The sequence below is a fragment of the Petaurus breviceps genome, unplaced genomic scaffold (assembly GCF_028583685.1).
Source record: "Petaurus breviceps papuanus isolate PSGF00001 unplaced genomic scaffold, PetGlider_PUasm1.0 470, whole genome shotgun sequence".
In the NCBI taxonomy this organism is placed as follows: Eukaryota; Metazoa; Chordata; class Mammalia; order Diprotodontia; family Petauridae; genus Petaurus; species Petaurus breviceps.
In genome coordinates, this window is record NW_027186350.1 from 68,670 (window position 1) to 92,224 (window position 23,555).

At 40.1% G+C, this 23,555-nt stretch overlaps 1 protein-coding gene across 3 annotated transcripts in view; it reads left to right on the forward strand.

Moving 5' to 3' along the window:
• TEAD4 (TEA domain transcription factor 4) overlaps positions 1 to 22,437 on the forward strand; it is a 76,621-nt gene extending 54,184 nt beyond the window's left edge. For all 3 annotated transcript variants that reach the window (XM_069101464.1, XM_069101462.1, XM_069101463.1), the window contains 3 exons: positions 13,853 to 13,993; positions 21,737 to 21,889; positions 22,146 to 22,437. In XM_069101464.1, the coding sequence (XP_068957565.1) occupies positions 13,853 to 13,993; positions 21,737 to 21,889; positions 22,146 to 22,259 (408 nt within the window). In that variant the 3' untranslated portion in view covers positions 22,260 to 22,437. The remainder of the gene's footprint in view (positions 1 to 13,852; positions 13,994 to 21,736; positions 21,890 to 22,145) is intronic.
• The last annotated feature ends 1,118 nt before the right edge of the window (positions 22,438 to 23,555 follow it).

The window sequence follows — 23,555 nt, forward strand, 5'->3', positions numbered from 1 at the left end:
GTCTTCCCCTCTCCTATTCCTTCAGCCAAGTCCCACTGAACTGGGGTCCCAACTCCCCCATGGAGTTGGGACATTTCCTCCCAATAGTAAGGAATGAATCTCGTTTTTACTACAGTTTCTTCAACTCAAAGAGTAACTGAATCATGGGAGTTGTAATAGACACTAAATTTACTTATTAATACCTTACAATTTGGAATTTAGAAAACTGAGCTCATTCAACAAACATTGAGTATCTCTATGTGCTAGGAACTATGGAGGGTGCAAAGACTTATTAGTTATCTTTCAAAATGGGAAGGGCTCTCATGTATATAAGTACTGGAGGTTGCTAGAGGGAATATGATCATTAGAAAAAAATTAGTTAGGGAAGTTGTCTTAGTGGAGTAAGTTTTTAGCAGAATCTTGAAGTAGGTCTATGGAACAAAGAAGTGGAAGGACCATTATAGACTAGGGGTACAGGAATATAATCACAGTTTTCCATGTCATTTGTCTTATGACCAATAGATATTACCTTCAACTCTGTCTCAGTTTCCCCTTTTTGTGGTATGATGGGAATTTATTTTTCCCTCATAGGAAACCTAGGAAATAATAGAAGTATGAAATACTTCGTACCTAAGAAGAAAGGAGTTACAGCATTAGTAGAAGTGATGACATCAGTAATTTTTTAAAAAATGTATTATATTTACTATAGACCATTAGCAGTGAGAGTAATAGAAGGAGATACACAGGAATGGAATCCCCATTCTTCAAATGGCTGTCTGGTTGACCTTAGACAAGCTAACTTACTTTTCTGGGTTTTAGTTATCTCATCTGTAAAATGAGGGGAATGGTCTAGATCAGGGATTCCCAATATTTTTTGTTCTTCAAACTCCATTCAACAACAACAGCAAAACATATTGTGAACCCCCAAGGTAATATTCTTTTAGATTTATCCATTAAATGCTTAAAATAACTACAATGTCCAAAAAAACTACAAATTAAAATTTTCATTATAAAGTAAAAAATTTCATTTTTCCTGAAATTATGAAAATTCCAAATACAAAATTCCAAGACTAAATATAAAATGGTTAAAAATATTTTATGTGGGACATTCTATAAGAATAAAAGAAGTGATCTAACAAGATTTCATGCTTGCTATTATCTGCAAGAACATAATGAAATTTCTTTATTTTACAAGTTTTTGTTGAATATGAATAACACTTACATAAAAAGGCCCAATAACACTTAAGCAACTACATTTCACTTAAGGTACCATCAAAGTTTTTGTAATATGAATCTCTTGGACCATCAAGAACCCTGAAGGGGTTTATGAACCAAGAAATCAGAATCACTGGTCCAAATGATCTATGAGGTACCTTCTTACTCCAAATCCTATGAACCATAAACTAGGTAAAATATCCTCATTTTATAAATTTGTGTAGTTCTTTTAATTTTTTATTTCTTTTTCATATATATATCATTTCATTTGATATTTGTAACAACCCTGGAAAATAAGTTGAATAAATGTTGTTATTCCCACTTGACAGGATGAGGAAATTGAGGTCATGCTCAGATGCAAGAATTAATGGTGGAGCTGTCTCTTGATTTCTAGTAATAAAGTCTAGGGTTTTTCCATTATTTCATCCTGCCTAAACGAAGAGTAAGAGTCTGGCTGTTAAAACCTGTTTGTCCCAGCCAGCCGGTCTCTTGCTGCTGGTACAGGATAGAACAAGACTAGAGCAAGGGTGTAACTTTGGCATCCAAATGACAGATGGGTGACTATAGTTCTCTTACTACTCTAGGAGCATGATGTAGTTATGGTGCATGTAGTTAGAGTGCTGGTGCTAGCCCCATTCTCCTATAGCAGAGCTGTTTCTTTTCCTCTGTTTGGCATGGACCAGGGCTGAGTAGACCAGTAGCAGACACTGGGATTAGATGAGTAGATGTACAGGTCCCTTGAAGGTCATGGGGGGTGGGGTGCTATAAGTGGGTTAGGATAAAAGAAATAGGTTCCAGTGACATCATCTTAGTTCTGGTTCTGATTAAGAAAACTAAAAATCAAGTTCTGCCAGTATATAACCAACTAGTACTGTTACTATACTGATATCTTGTGTATATCTAAAGTGTCTCTCAGTATTACCCTTGCCCCCTATAGGCATGCATAAAATGTGTATATTGCATGCACACTTATGGGGAGAAACTAAAGTCATATTAATTTCTTTCACATACTTTGGTCCATCTTTCTTCCACCAACTTATTAGAGTCTTCCCTGACTCAGAGGAAGGAATAGAACTAAGCACTGGCTCAAGCTTCACCTTGAAGCACAATTCTGGGTCTGGGAAGTAGCCCAGAGGGCAATATTGAGTTGGAGTGCAGACCTAGCATAAAGAACCCATTAAGGGTCCCATGACCTCTGACTGCTGGGGTCCCGTGACCTCTGCAAGAGACACACCAGATAAATTGGGGAGCAGTAAAAATGATCATTATGATACTTCACATTTATATAGCACTTTATGGTCTATACAATGTTATTCTCACAGCTACTCTGTGACGGAGGTAGGTTTTATACATGTTTTACAGATGAAGAAATGACTTCAGAGATGTTCATTGGCTTGCCCACAGTTGTGAGTGCTATAGTTACAGCTATAACTCTCCCTCCACTTATTTATCCTGTATGTGCCTTGTTTGTACATAGTTGTTTCCATCCCCCTTAGACGGACTTCCAGGAGGGCAAGGACTGTGTTTTGCCTGTTATTGTATACCAAGCGCTCAGCACAGTGTCTGACACATAGTAGGTACTTAAAAAACACTGGTTGTCTGATAGACCTGGACCTGGCTGTTGACTCCAGGTCCCTTAGTCAGAAGATGTCAGAGACTCCGCTTTTCATCCTCAGATTCATCACTGTCACAGCTGTTCTGTTGTCTGTGCCCAAGACCTCGGTCAGTCTATAGTATGACCTGGGACACAAGGCTTATAAAGGTACACATCTAACACAAAAGAACACAGAAAGGGGAACGAGACACTAACAAATCAAGAAATCAAGAAAGGTCTCTTGGAAGGGAGAGGGTGCTTGAGCTGAACCTTGAACAGAGCTGGGGGCATCAAGGGCTAGAAGTAAGGAACGAAAGCCTAAGTGAGAAACTGTGTAAAGATGTGGGAGATGGGCAATATGATGTCATCTATGGACAAGAGCAAATAGGCCAGTTCAAATGGATTATAAATCGTGTTGGGGGAATAGTGAGTAATCATCCTGGCAACATATGCTGTGAAAGGATTTAAATGCCAGACAGGAGAGTGTTTTATCCTTGAGATAATGGGGAATTGCTGGGGCTTCTTGAGAAGAAAGTGACATGGCCAGACTTGGACTTTAGGAATATCGTTTTAGCAGCTAAGTAGAGGATGGATTAGAGAGGGGAGACGTGGCATACAGGTAGTCCAGTTTGGAGGCTACTACAATTGTCCATGTGAGAGATGATGAAGACCCAGGTTAGGGGGGATTGTATAGTATGAGTCGAGAGAAAAAAACAAAAGCCAGATGTGTTGAGGAGCTGGAATTAATAATAGATTATAAATATAAAACAATAATAAATAAAAAAGCCAGAGAATAAGGAAAAAGATATAGAGAGGGATGATCAAAGGGGAGATGGGAGGGCATGTGATCAAGAGCACAAGTAAAGGAACTTCAAGGAGGAGGAGAAGAAAGGAGTAGAGAAAGTACAATGATGTTAAGGTGATTCAAAGTGAGGAACTGGGAAAGAGAAGGTGCTTTTGACAGGTCATGAGCTACAAAATGAGTAAGGTCCTCTGTTGAGAAGGAATAGAAAGGGGGGTAGTGTAGATGGCTTAAGAAGAGAAGGTTTCCGGGGTGGCTAGATGGCGCAGTGAGTAGAGCACTGGACCTGGAGACAGGAGGACCTGAGTTTAAATCTGGCCTCAGATACTTAACAAAAAACTATCTGTGTGACCTTGGGCAAGTCACTTAACCCCAATTGCCCTATTAAAGAAAAAAAAAGAAGACAAGGTTTGCAGCAGCCAATGTGGGGGAGTGTATAGAGTCAATCAGGGAGGAGCAAAAGAATTTTTGTGCGTTAGTGAGTTTAAATCAAATAACAAAAATTTGTGGTAAACTCACCCAACAGGTAAATAATGCAACTTCCTTCAATGGCGTTCTGTAGCAGAAGAGCAGAAACAGAGATGACCAATGGTAGGAGTAATTCAAGACTGGGAAAGAGAGTTTGAAAGATAGCATAATAGGAATAAAATGGATCATGGTTAGAAGGCATGAACTTAACTGAACTAATAAAAAAATTAAACTGAAATAGTTAAGTAAAGGTCAAGATTTTGAAAGGAGAAAAAGTGAGAACAAAGCAAAAGTAATGACCTGGAGATTGTGGTGAGGATGGAAATATGGTTAGAAGAGGTGAGACTCAGAGAGAAATGGAAAGACAGAGGGTTATGATCAGATAAATGGACGGTGGTTAGAGCTGGGCCTGGAGTCAGAAAGACCTGAGTTCAAATGTGACTTTAGATATTTACTGGCTATGTGACCCTGGCCAAATCACCTAACCCATGCCACATCATTTCCTCATCTGTAAAAAGTGGATGATAATAGCATCTACTTCAAAGGGTTGTGAGGACCAAATGAGATGATATTTGTAAAGCACTTAGCACAGATCCTGGCGCATAGTAGGAACTTAATAAATGCTTAAAAAGAGATAAATTTCAGAGTTATGTATTGTAGAAATAAATACTTCTGGGTGATGGATAGATCATGTAAGATCTATGAGGGGCAGATAGGTGGTGTAGTGGATGGAACACCAGCCCTGGAATCTGGAGGATCTGAGTTCAAATTTGAATTCAGTTACTTATTAGCTATGTGACCCTGGGCAAGTCAGCCCCAATTATCTCCAAAAAAAAACTCCAACAAACCCCAAACAATATCTAGACATAGAGTATGACCATCCGTGCTTATAGTTGAAGTATGACGAAGGTGCAGATTATGGAACTTGAAGACATTGATGAACTGGGAAGCAGGAGTATTTGAGAAGATGGTAACATGTAAAATGTTATCTGCAAGTATTAGGCCAGAGTTGGGGTGAATGGGAAGATTGAGTGAGATACTGAATTCCTTAAGAAAGGTCCTCTGGGAACCAATAGATAAGAAGCACCACTATCGTGGGGTGGTATCCCTGGGCAGAGAAAACCTCAGATAAGGAGAGGCCACTGAATAACTGTGGTAGAAGAAGGGTCTAGAAGTGACTGTAAGGAACAAGATACACACCAACTCCTCCTTCAACCCGCTGTGTTAGAAAGCGTGAGAGAAGGTATGTCCAGTATTGGAGAGGGTGGTCAGTGATGCAGTAGTTTTTGGGGAGAGCCAAGTTTCCAAAATTGAACGAAAATGGGAAGGGTTCTGGTGCCGGGGCGGGGGTGTAATAGAAGGGCAGGGTAGAACGGGAACATGGGAGGCATACAGCTGACATGAATGGCTATAGAGGAGTAGGAAAGGAACCTCCTAGGAAGCCTATAACTCTAAATGACAAGGATTCTGACTTGTCATAAAACTTAGATTGTGATGATGTTCTTTCTTGGATTTAGGATTATAGGACTTTAGAGTTTTTTGTTTGTTTGTTTGTTTTTTTGCTTTTTGGAGGGCAATTGGGATTAAGTGACTTGCCCAAGGTCACACAGCTAGTTTTTGTGTTAAGTGTCTGAGCCGGATTTGAACTCAGGTCCTCCTGATTCCAGGGCTGGTGTTCTGCTCACTGTACCACCTAGCTGCCCCCGGACTTTAGAGTTTTAATAGGGATTTAGAGCTTGAACGTCTCTTAAGATCTTAGACATTTTCTGGTTTATCTGCCTCATTTTATAGATTAGGAAAGTAAGTGATGGAGACAGTAAGAGATAGGTTTATTTTGTTCTTTCCCCACTTATTCATTTCTTTTCTTTTTAAATATAAATTTATTTATTTTTAGTTTCCAACGTTCACTTTGATAAGTTTTCAAATTTCTCCAACTCCTCTCCCCTCTCCCCAAGATGTCATGCAGTCCAATATAGGTTCTATATATACATTTTTCTTCAACATTTTTACATTAGTCATGTTGTACAGAAGAATTAGAATGGATGGAAGGAACCATGAGAAAGAAAAAACAAAACAAAAAGAGCAAATGGTATGCTTTGATTTGCATTCAGACTCCATATTTTTCTATATGTGGAGAGCATTTTCCATCAAGTCTTTTTTTTTTTTAAAGCAATCAGGGTTAAGTAATTTGCTCAAGGTTACATGGCCAGTTATTTCTGGGTGTGGTGCTAAGTATCTGAGCCCAGATTTGATCCCCAGGTCATCCCGACACCTGGCCGCCCCTTCATCAAGTGTTTTGGTATTGTTTTAGGTCCTTGCATTGCTAAGAAGAGCTAAGTCTATTGAAGTTAGTCATCGCACACTGTGGCTGTTCACTCAGCATCAATTCATATAAGTCTTTCCAGGTTTTTCTGAAGTCTCTGCCTGCATTCATTTCTAAGGACTCTGGAGTAGGCAAGGGGACAGTTTGGAAACCATGAGAATTTTTGTCATGCACATGCCTCAAGAGGGAATGAGGGAAGCTCTTCCAGGCTCCCTGCTGAGTTTGTTACAAGAGATAGAGCCTGAGACAGAGCCTTCTCTGACTCTAGTGCTATCTGAAGAATCTCTAAACCTTCGGAAGCAAAGAGGTGTATGATTGGGATTCAGCAGAACGCTAGTTTGTATTGTTTGGACTTGTAGAGAAAGTAGGATCTGAGGTCTGGGACTCCTAGGATTTCCTATCACTACCACTGACTTACAATGTGACCTTGTACAAGTCCATTTCTTCTCTGGGCTTCAGTTTCCCTGTTATGAAAAATGGAAAGACTCTTAGTGGCCAGGAACTGTGATGAAACGGATAAAACAAAATAGAACAGTCACCCTTCTTAACCTTGACAATCTCTTTCCATGCTCCCTCCTTCACCTTTTCTACCATATTGGGCTTTGGTGAGAGGAGAGAAGAGGGGAAAGTTAGAAAAGGGATTAAGAGATAACATGGCACAAGGGAGGGCACACTAGCAAGTTCTGATTCTCCTTCCATTTATATGATTTTAGACAGATCAATTAATTTCTCATTATGATTATTTTGTCAGAATTTCATTTTTTGAGAGTCCTTCCAGGCCTTTTGAGCCATCTTCCTCCTTAAGGCCTGTCCATGGGATAATGCCTCTTATTTTCTCTGGACTTTTGGAAATCCTATTTAGTTGCTACCAACCGTATCATCACGTATGGTTTTATAAATATAACTGAGGATCACATTAGGGTTATTGGCAGCATCACCACATTGCTAACTCGAATTGAGTTTGTAATCCTAATTTCCCCCCACCTCCAACTTGAGTCTTTTTCACTTAAACTAGCTGTGTCTTGCCCTTCCCAAACAAACAAACCCCCCTAAATTTGGGGTTTCATATGGACTCTTCCCCAACTCCATTTTGATAGATTCAGGACATTGTTCCCATCCAAGTCTTTTTTTAATCTGGATTGTGTCATCTCCTAGCTTAGCTTCTGCTCAGCTTTCTTTATGCCCAAGTCAGGCCCAACTCCCCTCATTTGCTTTCTTTAACAGGGCTATTAGAGTGATTGGCAGGTCAGGAGCTATGAACACAAAATCGAGAGTTCAGTAAGGCATTGGATAGCCTCCTGTGAGGTAACCAATAGTCACAACATAGTCAGTAGTAATTAGATAATCTCAAACTGTGCAAGAGTTCTGACTCTTTATAGTGATTCCTTATTTATAGGGTTTACAGAATCTTAAGCATGAATAAGGCGAGTTGTGGTGTTTACCTCCCAAGATCAGGGATATATGCACCAAACATCTTTCTCCTGGCTTTGGCGTACAAGTCGATTTGCATACAGTGGGATGTTCCATGGGGGTGATCTTAGAACTGTTGGACTACTCATGACTATTAATAATGGTTTCCAACTTGAAAAGTTCCTGGGCTCAACAGCAGAACTTGGGGTAGGGCAGGGAGCCCAACGGAGGGAAAGATATAATGTGCCTGCCCCCTGATCATCTCCCTGCAATGCTAGCTTGACAATCTTGTTTAGGCCCCTTGATATTTCTCCTGGCTGGCCTGCTCGCATACCAGCACATGACAATGAATCTGAGCCCCTTCAACCCCCCACACTAGGGCTGCGGCTGCTCTGGCTCATTTGCCAGTCATTTGATGCCCCACACCTGTTAACTGCTTTCCTTGTGAGCTGCCAACCCACACGCAAAGCTATGAATAGGTTAGAAGAGTGAGAGGGGGCACAGAGAGGGCAGGAGGGTAGGGAACTTGAGGCCAGAATCTTCTGCAGGAATGGAGTGTGTGTGTGTATCTGCATATCTTTTAGACTGAAGAAAAGAAGGAAGAAAGAGCCTTTCGAGGGATCAGGAGGCAGAGAATGAGGGAAGAGAGCATAGGGGAAGAGGGAGAGCAAGAAATGCCTGAGTTTAAAGCTTTGGGGGATGAAATCTGTGAGGAAGGTTGAGGACAGTGTTAGAAAGATGGAGACAGCAAGAGTGGATGACTGAGAGAAAGAATTGATAAATAAAAGTATGTATAGAATAATTTTATACATATGCCTATTTGTATCTAATGATAGCTATCTCTAGGGTGGTGGGGGAAAGGGAAGAAAAGAGGAAAAAAAGAAATTTTCATGCTAACTGTTGTATATTTGGAAGGAATAGCAAGTTGTATGTGGTAGATTTAAGAGTCTTCATGTACAATCATCTTTTTTATTGTACTGTGTTATGGAAATGCATGGTTTGTGAATTGAAAATAAAATAAATTAAAAAAAAAAAAGAATGGGCAACCGATTGTGTAAAGGGCCAGAGAAGAGACTTGACAATAAACATAATAGCTCATATTTATAGGCCGTTAAAGCCTTTTACAGAGCTCATTTCTTGTAGGAATCCCATGAGCCAGGTAGTGCAATTATTATTATTATTATTACTGCAATTTTTATTATTAACCTAAATTTTACAGGTGATTAAACAAGGGTCAGGTAAGTGCTTCTAAGTGTCAGAACTGGGACTGGAACCCAGCTCTTGTGATTTCTCCTTTCACTGTCCTGAATGATTATAATTTGACATTCAGCATAGGCTACCTTGTTACATTATTATGCTGAATGTCCCCAGGGTGCTAACAGGAGTATGCTGGAGCCAACTCTAACCATCTAGAACTGATTGTTAAATTTCCAGTAGTGTTAAAATTTCACTCACCCCAGAAATTGGCAATCACTACAAATCAGGGCTTGGTTTATTGTTTTGTTGATTGTTTTAAACTTTTAGTCTAATAATGTAGATTAAATTAATTTAAATTTTAATTAATTTAAATAATTAAAATAAATTAAATGTTAACAATATAGATTAAACTTAAATGTGTATATGTATGCATTTTGTTCCCCTGGAGAAGCTGGTTGTTGAACATTTATTAGCATATCCCAGGATTGTTCTATAAACATTACAGAGATACAGCTCAGGGAACAAAATTATCACCAGACTGGAGTCTTGGTTATTGCAGGATAGCAATAAAATAATAACAATAGCTGGCATTTATATGGTGCTTGAGGTTTGCAAAATGCTTTTCATCCATTATCTCATTTGGACCTTACCTGAGGCTCAACACCTCTGGTATGGGGGAAAAAAACATCATAAGATCATCCTGTTCTAAGAGCTGAGTTCAGGCTCCAGTTCTGTCACTCGTGATTTCCCCCTGAGTAAGCCACCTCAATTTTCAGACCCTGACCTATTTGCAAAGTGAGGATGATAATAGTACTTGTACTGTCTTTTTCACAAGGCCAGTTGTTGTAAGGAACATGCTTTCTGAAATGCTTCAGTGTGCTATGGTTGTGAATAAAGACAGCAATGATAGCCAACATTTATGGAGTGCTTTAAGGCTGACAAAGAGCTTTATAAATATTATCTCATTTCATTCTCATACTGTTATGATTATTGCCAAGTCTCTATCTCTGGCCCATCTTTGCCTGGTTTGTCTCCCACCCCTAATTTACTGTCCTTTATCTTTCTGATAAGCTCAGCCTGGGGGCCATCTCTACTTGTCCTGGTCTGTATCTGGCCGCTGGACCCTGAAGGTTCTGGACGAGAAAGTGAGGCTGGTGACTTTGCACAGCCCTCCCTCACTTAAATCCGATTCACTTGTGTGTTGCGCCATCACCTCCCTGATGTCATGGTCCTCTTTGAGAATGAGGGACAAACTACAACCACAAAATCAACCCTCAACCCCATCACCCATTTCTCACCGTCTTAGCTAGACCGTTGTTACTTGGTGTGATGCCTGTGCTTAGTTGTATCCCTCACAGAACCTAATTTGGTGCCTTACATAGGTGTTCAGCAAGTACTTGTTGATTGATTAATTAGGGCCAGGTGATCTGGAGGTGGTGAAAGGAGACCTGGGACTGCAGCTAATGCAGGGGGTAGAACTGAGATGAGATAGAAGACCAGAGGACAGAACTAAGATGAAGAGAGTTGCCCTGCTTCCATCTTTTTTTTTTTTTTTTTTTTTTTTGCTTTTTGGGGGGGGGAGGGCAGGGCACTTGGGTATCAGTGACTCGCCCAAGGTCACAGTAAGTATCAAATGTCTGAGACTGGATTTGAACTTAGTTCCTCCTGAGTCCAGGGCTGGTACTCTATTCACTGCACCACCTAGCTGCCCCAATGCTTCCATCTTCTTTTTGCTCTCCTTCCCAACCTCCATCTCTTAAAACACATGGCTTACTTTAAGATTCGGCTCAAGCCATGCCTCTTCCAGGAGGCCTTTCCTGGTCCTTCGAAATGCTAGTACCATGCCCTCTAAGGTTATCTTCTCTCTTTGCTATATGTTCTGAATGTTCTCAGAGCAGCTAAGTGGCACAATGGACAAAGTGCCAGGCCTGAGTTCAAGTGTGACTTCAGATACTTACTAGCTGTGTGACCCTAGACAAGTCACTTAACCCTGTTTACCTCAGTTCATCTATAAAGAAGTGGCAGACCATTGCAGTATCTTTGCCAAGAAAAATCCAAATTAGGTCATGAAGATTCAGACACAACTGAAACCAACTGAACAGCGAAATGTACATTCTCTGTATGTTCTGATTTTGTTTTTCATCTGTAGAATATGGGAGTTGGACTAGAGATCTGGAGAAAAAAAGATTCCAGGGGGATGTATTGATAGTTGTTTATAAGTTTTTGAGATCTCTCATGTGGAAGAAGTTTTATAGTTGTTCTTTTTGATCCCAGAGGGCAGAAGGAGGAGAGATAAATTTTAGTTTGAGGTCAGGAAGAAAACTTGCTTACAGCGAGAGCTATCCAAAAGTAGAACAGTCTGCCTTGGGAGGCTTCGAGTTCCCTCTCACTGGAGGACTTAAGACAGAATCTGAATGGCCACTTGCCACACACACACACACACAGTGCCTATTACATTGTAGGTACTTAATAAATGTTTGTTGATTGATTGATTGATAGTGGTGATCTCTTTCGTGAATAGGTAGGCAATGAAGAAGTCCCTCCTTCCACACCCATGGTTTTGTTATTCTGTGCTGCTTTCCCTGCTCTCAAATCCTGTGATTTTTATGTGCTTGTCTTGAAAACTGCACAGACCCAAGCCCACTAACTACTAAGTTTTGTTGAAGGGATTGGCCATCTCCCTAGGACAACAGAGAGAAGGGACAGAGTGGAGGTGGACTTCCTTCCCTTCAGCTGCTGAAATTGAGGGCTGTATAGACATGTTTGAGTGTAAGGGAGAGGTCTTTACCTCATCCTCAGAACCCAGGCTCACACAGGGCATAAATACTAGAGCTGGTATTCAACTCCAGGGCCTCTCACTCTAGGTGTTTTATTCATTCACCACAGCTAAAATCGGGATCTGTATCTTTGAAGGAGAAGACAAGGGGGCCTGGTAGTATGGGGAAGTGACTCTAACCTTTCCTGCTTCCTTATTTCAGTTTAACCCATTCACTGTATAAGTGGGGAAACTGAGGCCCAGAGAGGTGTGAAGTAACTCATACAAAGGTTCACCATTTATGAGGACCAGTAAGGTTTGGGGAAGAATGTCCTGCATCTGACACCAGAAGACCTGGTTTCCAGTCGCAGCCTTGTTATTGACTAGTTTTGTGAGAGGGGACGGTCATTTCACTTCTCTGGGACTCGATTTCCCCTTCAACAAAAGTCTGCCTAGATACCTCACAGCATTGTTGTCAGGATCAAATGCAATGATGGACCCATCAAGTGCTACATATACAGGGATAAGTAGGGACTGAGTCTGTTATTTCTTTGGTATAGGGAACTTCTTGTTCTACTAATTTAGATCAGCACCTTCTCTACAACTTAGTAGACATACAAAGTGGTATAGGGGAGAGTGCCCTGGATTTGGAGTCAGAAAACCTTGGCCCAGATGTTACTACCTGAATGATTTTAGGCACTTAACTTCTTTGGGCCTCAGTTTCCTCAACTGTAAAGTGAAGAAATTGAACTAGATGGTCTCTGAATTCCAAATCTGAATCCTTTTGAAATACAGGCTTACGAGCCCTTGTAGAACAACCCTTTCTCTCTATATTGAAGACTTTCCCATACCCATTTTAGACAAACTATCCTTTTCCCTTAAAAAAGTTATGACTGACTGCCCCATAGTGGCCAGTAATGGAACTGACTGCACAGTCCCCCCACGGGTTGGTTGGTTATGTCCTTGTCTTGAGAAAGAAGGGTCCTTGGTTCCTGAATCTAATACTGTCCTAGATCCAGAAACTCCTTCCCTGTTTTTAAGACTGTGCTAATGGTATGTCCCACTTATGTTCCATTGTGGCCAAGGCTATAAGCTAAAGTGCAAGGGTTGAGTCTTCTGCATTAGATGGATTTCTTATGAGTCTTCACATTGATTTGTACACTGCCCTTACCCCAGTACAGAATGACTAAGTGTCAAATGCGGACAGTAATACCCACAACGTGTTACCTTGCCAGGATGTGTTGAGTATCAAACGAGATAATGTCCCTAAAGTGCTTTGTAAACCTTAAAGCATTAGGTATAAATGTTACCTTAAAGCACTGTGCATAAATGTCATTTGCTATTATGCTGATGATGTCAGGAATATAGTCTAGGGCTTGAGGTATATGAGTAATATTCCAGGGTCTTCTTGATTCTGAGAAAGTCAATCATTTAAATTACGTTGAAATTAAAGCTCAGTGAAGTGTAACAGAGAAATAATTATGACACATGAAGAGTTTATCTTCAATGCCGTAAGATCAGAGGATTTGGAACTGGAAGGGTCCTTACACATGATTCAATTCAATGTCCTTACCTGTAGACGAGGAAACTAAAGGCCAGGGAAATAAAGTGAGTGTTCTCAAGAGTACCCAACTAGTGAGCAGTGTTCAGAATTTCAGCCCAGGTCCTCTGATGCCCAATCCAGTGATCTCCCTGTTGTGGGTACTCCTTCCCCAGGGCTCATTGCAACCCCTTAAAGTCTTCTCATCCTATGTATTTCTTGTCTGTATCTTTCCATGAATCCTTCATAGAAAAGCCACCATGTTGCATGCTTCTTTCCTCTGGTTCTTTTACTATTTTGTAGATATCAGACTGTCCATCTGTTATCCCTAGTCCTTATTATATGATTAGATTTGACTGTGTTCTTTCTGTTTTGCCACCTGTTAGCCAACTGTGAGTTTTCAAGTAACCATTGTCTAAATTCTTTTGAAGTTTTTTACTTTCTTCTAGTCCCTTAGCTGGTTTTGAATATATGTTAAGTAGAATGACCTTCTGAGGTACTTGAGGATGTCTGAAATGTGTCTGGGTACCTCTGAATTATCAGGTACTGTGTGGTATCTTTTCCAACAGGCTGACCTCAACACCAACATCGAGGATGAAGGCAGCTCTTTTTATGGCGTCTCCAGTCAATATGAGAGCCCTGAGAACATGATCATCACCTGCTCCACCAAAGTCTGCTCCTTTGGCAAACAGGTTGTAGAGAAAGTCGAGGTGAGTAACTGCCTACCCACAAAGTGTGGGGAAGGGGGAGTAGGGCCAGAAGTACAGGTATGGTGCTGATTTCTTCTTCCATAAAGATCAGCAAATGCCTAATGGTTAGAGCTCTGCCTTGAAGCAAGCTTAGGACCTTTGGGTGCTGTTCTCTGGTATTGAAACAGTCCATCTCTCCATGTGACCTTCAACAAGTGGTTCTCTAATTCTAGGCCTTTGCTTCCCACAAGGATAATCCAGGGGGTTGTCTTCCTCTACCTTCTCCACTAAACTTCCCTTGTATCTGCTTTTTGGTAAAAAAATTTTTTTTAATTTTGAAAAAAGATTTGAAAGTTGTTTAATTCTAAACTTAGTAACAGAAAGAAACATTTGAATAAATAAAATAATGAATTATCGCACATTTAACTTTTCAGAAACTCCAATTTATTTATGCTTCTGAAATGTGTATGGTAACTTTAACAAAATAACAAATGTGTTCATTTTGTGAAAATGTTATCAACATTTGCTTTATTATTATATTCAAGTCACTGTGCTGGGTTCTCACTATAAAATATGGTAAAACCTCATTAATTCATTGGAGTTTTGCTTATTCAGATGAACTAAGAAATATTGTTAACTTATCTATAAAGATAGGGTTTAGCCAGATTTGTTAACAGAGAATAACTTTAGGAGACTGAAGTTTTACTGTATATATTATCAATGATTTGCATACAAACAATTAGTGTACTTATTTACAAACTATTCTTATTTCAATATTTCCTGGATCCATACTTTCATTGATATGGGTATACCTTCCATAACTTCAGATAGTCCATACCTTTTTATCCTGGGTGATTATTATTCAAATTTTACCATAGAGGGGTGGCTAGATGGTGCAGTAAATAGAGCACCAGCCCTGGAGTCAGGAGGATCTGAGTTCAAATCCAGCCTCAGACACTTAACACATACTAGCTGTGTGACCTTTGGCAAGTCACATAACCCTGCCCTCCCCCCTTGAAAAAGCAAAAAGAAATTTTTTTTAACATAGAGCCTCCATTGAGACCCAGTGTGTTCGAAGCATTCCTTTAGGGTTTATGGGGTTGTTTTTTAAATTTAATTTAACTTAATTTTACATTTCATGGGTATTAGTGAAACATGTAGCTATCCAACTGATATCACTTACTGACTGTAATCACAATGGAACCCACCTCCTCTTCTGATCTGAAACTACTCAGAAACCACTTCTTGCTCATAAGAAATATATTATAGGCTGCTTATGTTTATTACATGTCTATACGTTGCTACTGGGTCATTGGCACTTTTGATCCTTTAGATATGATGGCAATCCAAGACCTGCAGTCCACAGTGTGCCCAGGAGAATATTGTCTGGATGATATCCACATTTTTTCATCTATTTGATTTTTACTGAATAGATGCACTTGTTTGAGTCATTAGACCAGCCTCTTTTGAGTTACCATTTATTTCCCTGAGGAGGCCTTAGGTCTAGGGTTTTATATCAGCATAATATAATTCATGAAAAGGAACACCCAGAAGATCTCTGTCTTCTATTTGGATCTTATGAGGGACATTTGTCCATGAAAGTGGCAAATGCTTTGAGCAAGTATAAATCTCCTGTTTTATACCTGACAGTACCAGTCAGAGGGTCATTGAAAACAATTATCTCTGTGATTATATTTATCAATGAATTTTATATATTGTTAAGATCCTCTGAGAGATTCCATGAGTTGAGTCCACAAGAGACTCCTTTTTGGAAGAGAATTTTTAAATCTACCTACCATTTGGGGCAACGAGGTGGCGCAGAAAATAGAATGCTGGACCAGGAATCAGGAAAATACGAGTTTTCATATATGATCTGAGATACTAGGTGTATAACCCTGGCAAGTCACTCTATCTACCTAGGTTTTCTCATCTGTAAAATGGGGAAAATAATAACACCAACCTCCCAAGGTGATTGTGAAGACCAAATGAGGTAATATTTGTAAAACACTTTGCAAACCTTAAAGTGTTATATAAATGCTGACTTTTAATTTCTTTAGTTAAATGCTTTTCTGTAATCAATGAACATCATAAATATAGTAGTATCTTTATACTTCTCAGTCAATTTTATGACTGCAAAGAAAATAATTTTTCCTTCTCATATTTTCATCAAAGATAATTTCAACACCTAGGTAGATAATGCTTATAACAATTTGATAAAGATGAGAAAATAGGTGGAAAGCATTTCAAGACCTTCTTGTGACATTCCATGACTAATTCCCAGTTTGTTGGGGCATTGTTGATATAGTGTCAAAAATATTCATCTTCTTGTTGATATTTGCTGCTTTTATATCATATTTGTTTCCAAATACATCCTTGCCTCCTCCCTTGTTCAGCAAATACTGGAGAGGAAGAAAAGCAGTTCAGCAATTCTAACCAACACACTCACTGTGTCTGGCTATATTTGCATTATTTAACACTCTCTCTGCTATGAAGGAAAGGAGGCATGTTTTTAAAATTTCTTCTCTAATAAGGTGTTTGGTTTCACTTTTTTGTCTTTGTGTTTATCTTGTTGGTTGTAGTCATTGTGCATATTAGTTTTCTTGGTTCTGGTTACTTTTTATGATAATTTTTTAAAATTGAATTTTATATATATTTTTAGCCTACATCATTCATTTCCACAAGATTTTGAGTAACAAATTTTCTCCCCATCTTTCCCTTACCCACCATCCCAAAACAGTGATCCCACTGTATACCCCCTCCCCCAATCTGCTCTCTCCTATATCCTCTCCCATCCCCCCTCTGGCTTTCCAGTAGCGCAAGATGGATCTATATACCCCAGTGCCTATATATCTTATTTCCTAGTTGCTTGTGAAAAAAAAAACATAAATATATATATATATATATGTATGTATATATACAAATATACATACGTACATATATATTTTTTAAACATTTGATTTTAAAACTTTGAATTCCAGATTCTTTCCTTTCCTCCCTTGTCACCTACCCTTATTGGGAAGATAAGCAATTCAATATAGGTTATACATGTGTAGCTATGCAAAACATTTCCATAGTGCATATATTGTGAAAGACTGACTATATTTTCCTTCATCCTATCCCACCCCCCACATATTCTATTCTCTACTTTGATCCTGTCCCTTTTTAAAAGTGTGTGCTTCCAACTTCCCTCCCCCCCAGCCTGCCCTCCTTTCCATCATGCCCCGTCTCATCCCTTTCCTCCCTACTCTCCTGTAGGGTGAGATACCCAATTTAGTGTGTATGTCATTCCCTCCCTAAGACAAATTCAATGAGAGTAAGGTTGACCCATTCCCTTTTGCCTTCTTGTTCTTCCCCTCTTGTAACAGTTTTCCCTTGCCTCTTCTATATGAGATAATTTACCCCATTCTGTCTCTCCCCATCTCCTCTTATTATATTCCTCTCTCACCTCTTAATTTCACTTTTTAAGTATCATCCCTTCCTATTCAATTGGTCCTGTGCCTTCTGTATATGTATATAAGTGTATGCGTGTGTGTATGTATATATATATATATATATACACACACACACACACACACATTTCTGTTTCCTTCAACTATTCTCATACTGAGAAAAGTTTCATAAGTTACAATTATCATTTTTTCCATGTAGGAATGTAAATAGTTCCACTTTGATAAGTTCCTTATGATTTCTTTGCCCTGTTTACCTTCTCATGCTTCTCTTGCTTCTTGTATCTGAATGGCAAATTTTCTGTTCACTTCTGTTTTTTTTTCATCAAAAATGCTTGAAAGTCCTATTTTCCATATTTTCCCCTGAAACATGATACTCAGTTTTACTGGGTAGGTGGTTCTTGGTTTTAATCCCATCTCCTTTGACCTCTGGAATATCATATTCCAAGCCCTTCCATCCCTCCATGTAGAAGCTGCCAGAACCTGTGTTATCCTGATTGTGTTTCCACAATACTCAAATTGTTTTTTTGTGGCTGTTTGTAACATTTTCTCCTTGATCTGAGATCTCTGGAACCTGGCTATAATATTCCTAGGAGTTTTCTTCTTGGAATTTTTTTCAGGAGGTGATCAGTGGATTCTTTCAACCTCTGTTTTGCCCTCTTGTTCTAAAACATCAGGGCAATTTTCCTTGAGAATTTCTTGAAGGATGATTTCTAGGTTCTTTTTTTGATCATGGCTTTCAGGTAGTCCAATCATTTTTAAATTATCTCTCCTGGATCTATTTTCCAGGTCAGTGGTTTTCCCAATAAGATATTTCACATTGCCTTCTATTTTTTCATTTGTTTGGATCTGTTTAATAGTATCTTGATTTCTCATAAAGTCACTAGCTCCTATTTGATCCAATGTAATTTTGAAGGAATGATTCTCTTTAGTGAGCTTTTGAGATTCTTTTTCAATCTGGCAAATTCGGCTTTTTAAGGCATTCTCCTCATTGCCTTTTTGAGCCTCTTTTGCCATTTGAGTTAGTCTGTTTATTAAGGTGTTATTTTCTTCAATCAGTTTGTTGACTCTTATTTTGTAATTTTCTTACATCGTTCTCATCTCTCTTCCCAATTTTTCCTCCACTTCTCTTATTTGATTTTTAAAATCCTTCTTAAGCTCCTCTATGACCAGTTCATATTTTTCTTGGAAGCTTTTGGTGCAGGAGTTCTGACTTCATTGTCTTCCTCCTCGTGCTTTGATACTTTTTGTCCCCAAAAAAGGAATCCCAAGTTGGATTGCTGTGCTTGCTTTGTTTCCCTTGCTTTCTCATGTTGCCAACTCAGTTACTTGACTTTTGAGCTTTTTGCCACAGTAGAACTCTGCTTTCAGAAAGGAGAGCTTTGTTCCAAATCACTGGGGTTTTCACAGCTGCTGGAGCTTTCAGTTGGCTGCCCTCTCTGAAGCCTCCACATGCTGTGGCTTATTGGTCACATACCCCAGGACCTCCACCCTAGACAGCAATCCAGACCCAAGCAGGTTAAAACAAGGGTGATTACCCCTCAGAATGGTTGCTTGGTTCTCCCTACAATCTGCAGGCCAGAAGCTCTGAAGCAGCCATGTGGTGGCAGAGGCCGGGCTGCACTCCCAGACTCCCTGTTCCCAAAGTCCATACTGACATCTCACGTTGTCTTTGGCATTTATGGGTTGATAATTCTGGAAACTGCCACAGCTTCTGGTGATCCACTCTGAAGTCCCTCCAGCTGTGGCTGGGCATGGCTGCCCTGGGGCTAAAACCACTGGCTCAAGTGGGGCTGGGCTCTGCTCCCAGCATGCTGCAGTGGACCTTTCCTGCCAACCTGCCAGGCTGTCTTCAGCAGGAAGTTTGTTTTTCTCTGTCACTTTGTGGGTTCTGTAGCCCTAAAGTTTGTTTTGAGTAATTTTTAATAGGTATTTGAGGTGGCTATGGGGGGAACACATGGCATTTTCCTGCTTCTATGGTACCATTTTGGCTCTGCCCCCTCTTCAATAATTTCTTCTTAGTAAGTTGTGAATTTACTTGCTCTTGGTCCTGCTTGGCCTTTCTGTGCCACCCTAAGGTATAAATGATGATTGACTGAAGTCTTGCCTATTCATGGGCCTGAACTTTTGCCCCTGGACTTGACCCTTACAAGGCAAAGGACTGTCAGGAACACAGAGCTGAAACGATCAGAGAGAAGCTGGTGAGATATAGAGAGACTCTGGTTTCCTCGAGGGAAGTTTTCACATTCCTATAGTTTCACAGTTCCTCCAAGGAATGATGTAGAACCATGTGGCTCCAGGTATAGAAATGGACAGAGTTATAGGGTGAGTAGCAAGGAATTCCTGGGCCAACTTTGGAATTATAGGAACATAACTGGCCAGCAGTAGAGTGACAGAAGGGTTTTTAGACTCAGCACCCTGGACAGAGAGGAAGAATTCCTGGATGATGCTAAGGTTTTGAGTCAAGAAAAGAAATTCTAGATTTAAGTAGGATTTTGAGCTGAGTATCATCAAGGATGATATGAATGAGAATATGAAGGAGAAAACATAGATTTTGACGTTTGTTAATATTCTGAGTTATGTGAACTGTGCTAGTTCTAGAAAAATGGAATCACCTTCAAATGTTTTCTCTTTGTGGAAGACCCACAACCCTGTATACATAGCCTAATATAGTTCCATAATCATGAAAAATTTTAAAGGGGCCTGGATGAGGTGGAGGTCTACTGGGAAGGGAAGATGAGTCTGGGGCTTTGGTATGAATTCTTTTGGTTTAACTTTTTTTATCAGGTTAAATAAAGCCTTTCTGGAAAGTACTTGCAGGGTTGCTGAAAGCCTTTTCCCTTTTGTTCTTGAGCCCTAAACTTGAGTCAGAATGTGATGTTCCCAAGATAAACCCAAGACAAAAGTTCCTAGGATAGAAACCTATCCATGTATACCTAGAGTCTTTGGTTTAAGATCACAGATTACAGGGGCGGCCAGGTGGCGCAGTGAATAGAACACTGACCCTGGCGTCAGGAGGACCTGAGTTCAAATCCAACCTCAGACACTTAACACTAACTAGCCATGTGACCTTGGGCAAGTCACATAACCCCAATTGCCCTACCCTTCTCCCTCCCTCCCAAAAAAAAGAAAGGAAAAAAAAGATCACAGATTACATAATTATACAGATCAGTTGTTATTTATGTATGTTTGCTGTTATTTTTAGGATAGAAACATTGTTTTTGATTTGTTCCATTTAAAAAAATATTTCCCTTCCTGAGATACTTTATAAAATCATATCAAGATGAAATAATTATGTTCTCTTTAGCACAGATCTACATGTTCCCTTGCCCAGCTCCAGTCACTCTTCCAAATGTCATCTTCTTATAGGCCATTTCTATTTGCTCATATACCATATTGGGAACTGAGGTATTAGAATCCACATGTAGAGCATCTACTGACATTGAGGATGAAAAGAGCTCTTAGAAGCGCTAGCAAATCTCTTTTATTTTCTGTATTTTTTGGCATGTATGTGTGTGTGACTTACCGATGCTCTTGGGATGAAAGCTTAGCTAAGCTTTCTGCAGATTTGTTTCTTCTTTCACAGATTTTCAGAGTGATACTGCTTTTACTTTTCTGCCTTTCTCCTCTATAATATTTTACAAATGAGTTTATATTATAGATTAGTATGTCTCTAGGCTACCACATCTCTGCTTGGTGAAGGAATTGAGCATTTGTTAGCTAAGGCAATTTGGGCCTTTTTTTTTTAAGCCTCATTGTTTTGGTAATTGCTTTATATAGACTAAATTTCTGCAGGAAATAGTGATGATACCTTTTTGCATATCTCATTCCCTATGAATCACTTTTATGTATGCATTGAAGCAGATCCCCTATAGCACTCTGATGACCAATTAAGTTACTTCTTGAATGTGACAGTAATAATTTTGCATTTATTTGAAAAATAAGCTATAAAAGCTGTCCTCTCTATTCTCTTACCTCTTACTCCTCCCACCGCCCCATAGCTTACTTAATGGTCCTATTTCTATACCAAATACCATAGTTTCCACCAATTACTAATGGTAGGACTAGAGCTGGGGGTGGGGCAGAGAACCATGTTGCTATTCACCAATTGAAGATGACAGTCTTTCTTCAGGCTCCCAGAGGAAATACCCATATCTATTCTGTTTCTCCTCAGCTTCTGTTTCTGGGGTTTATGGGAATCCTTGCACTGGTGTTGCTCCAGAATGGAAGCAACCCTAAGGGCTAAAGTACCTGAATGGAGGATAGAGGTGAGCTTGTAAAGTGATCCTGAATTCTGGCTCTTCTTTGGGTTCTGCAGACAGAATACGCCCACTATGAGAATGGCCACTACTCCTACCGAATTCACCGGTCTCCTCTTTGCGAATATATGATCAACTTCATCCATAAGCTAAAGCACCTGCCAGAGAAATACATGATGAACAGTGTATTGGAGAATTTCACTATTCTGCAGGTGGGTGCTGACACGAATGCTCCAGGGCCTTGTACTGGTGGGAATCCAGGGTGGGGACATGAGGTCTCAGGGGAAACTTCAAAACTGGTGACTGAAGTTGAAGAGGAAGCAGTAGATGATATAAGCTGTTCCTTATATTGTAGCCAAGGGTTGGAGCTACAGGGAACCTCAAAACTTTGAGATGGAGAGGGCAAGTTGGTATAGAAAAGGGAAATCTCTTGGGGGACCTCATCATTCTTCTTTCTCCCGCATGTAGGTGGTGACCAACAGAGACACCCAGGAAACCTTACTGTGTATTGCATATGTGTTTGAAGTGTCTGCAAGTGAGCATGGAGCTCAACATCACATCTACCGGCTGGTGAAAGAATAAGAGACTTGGGGATGGAGGACGAGAAGAGCCAGGCTGTGTGTGTACAGGGAAAGGAGGGAGACCTGGTCTATGCCTGAAGTTCAGAATCAAGAAGAGAACATTTCCCACCCTCCACCCCCCTTCCCAAGAGCAAACATATTCCCCTAACCTTAAATAAACTTGAGATATTACATATTTTCAGAGGAATGTGGTCTGGCTGTGTGAACAGTGGACAGGGGTAGGGAGAAAGCTCTAGGAGAAAAAAGTTGGGCTGGGATGAGGAAGGAGTCACGTATTCAGTATGTGTCATGAGCTATTTTGAAGCCATGATCCCACTGTCTGCCCAGCTCACCATGCCACCACTGAACCTTCTGGTCCTGATGATTTACCTCCCCAGTAATCTGTTGGACCAGATGAGAAAAGGCTTAGGTAGCATGCTGGAAAGGACCTTATTTTATGGGTGAGGAAACTGAGGCATGGGGAGGTGAATGCCTTGCTTCTATGATCATAGGTAGTAAGGAAAGCTGAGATCTGAATCCAGATGTTTTGCTGGCAGTGCTTTTCTTACTATAACACATTGCCTCCCTATGCATCTGTGTCCTGAGCAAAGGCTCAATCAGTCATATGTTGTGTCTATTTCACCCAAACTTGTATATTGATCTTTGTTTCTGCTCATTCATTCCCATCCCACCCAGAGACTAGAAACCTGGGACTGGAAGACGAAGTGAAGTGAAAGAAAGCTGGTGGCTGGTTGAGTTTGATGGGTTAGAGGTTTTTTTTTTTTTTTTTTTAAGCAATTGGGGTTAAGTAACTTGCTCAAGGTTACACGGCCAGTTATTTCTGGGTGTGGTGCTAAGTATCTGAGCCCGGAACTGATCCCAGGTCATCCCGACAATGGAGCTGGTGCTCTTACTCGCTGAGCCACCTGGCCACCCCTGGGTTAGAGGTTTTAGAAGGGCAAATAGTAGGGTAGTAAGAGAGGCTCATCCTTAGTCTAGGTGTATACCCCAGGAACATTCATTTATTAAAAAAGACTTATCTAGTTTTTATCATGTAGCACTAGAAGATATTCAAAGTTTAGATAACACTGCCCTCTTATCTAAAGGGCCTGATGGAGCTTATGTTTTGGTAGGAGCCTGAGACCAACTTCTGCAATGCCCAGTGTTACATGATAATTGCCTTAGAGAGTTGCAAAACATGTCTTGGGCAAATATCAGATATCTTGCCCAAGGTTACAGTTCAATGACCTAGCTGAGCTAGATCCCAGATCAGATATTTGTTCAGAATTTAATTTATAAGATTGTTGTGAAAGTTCTT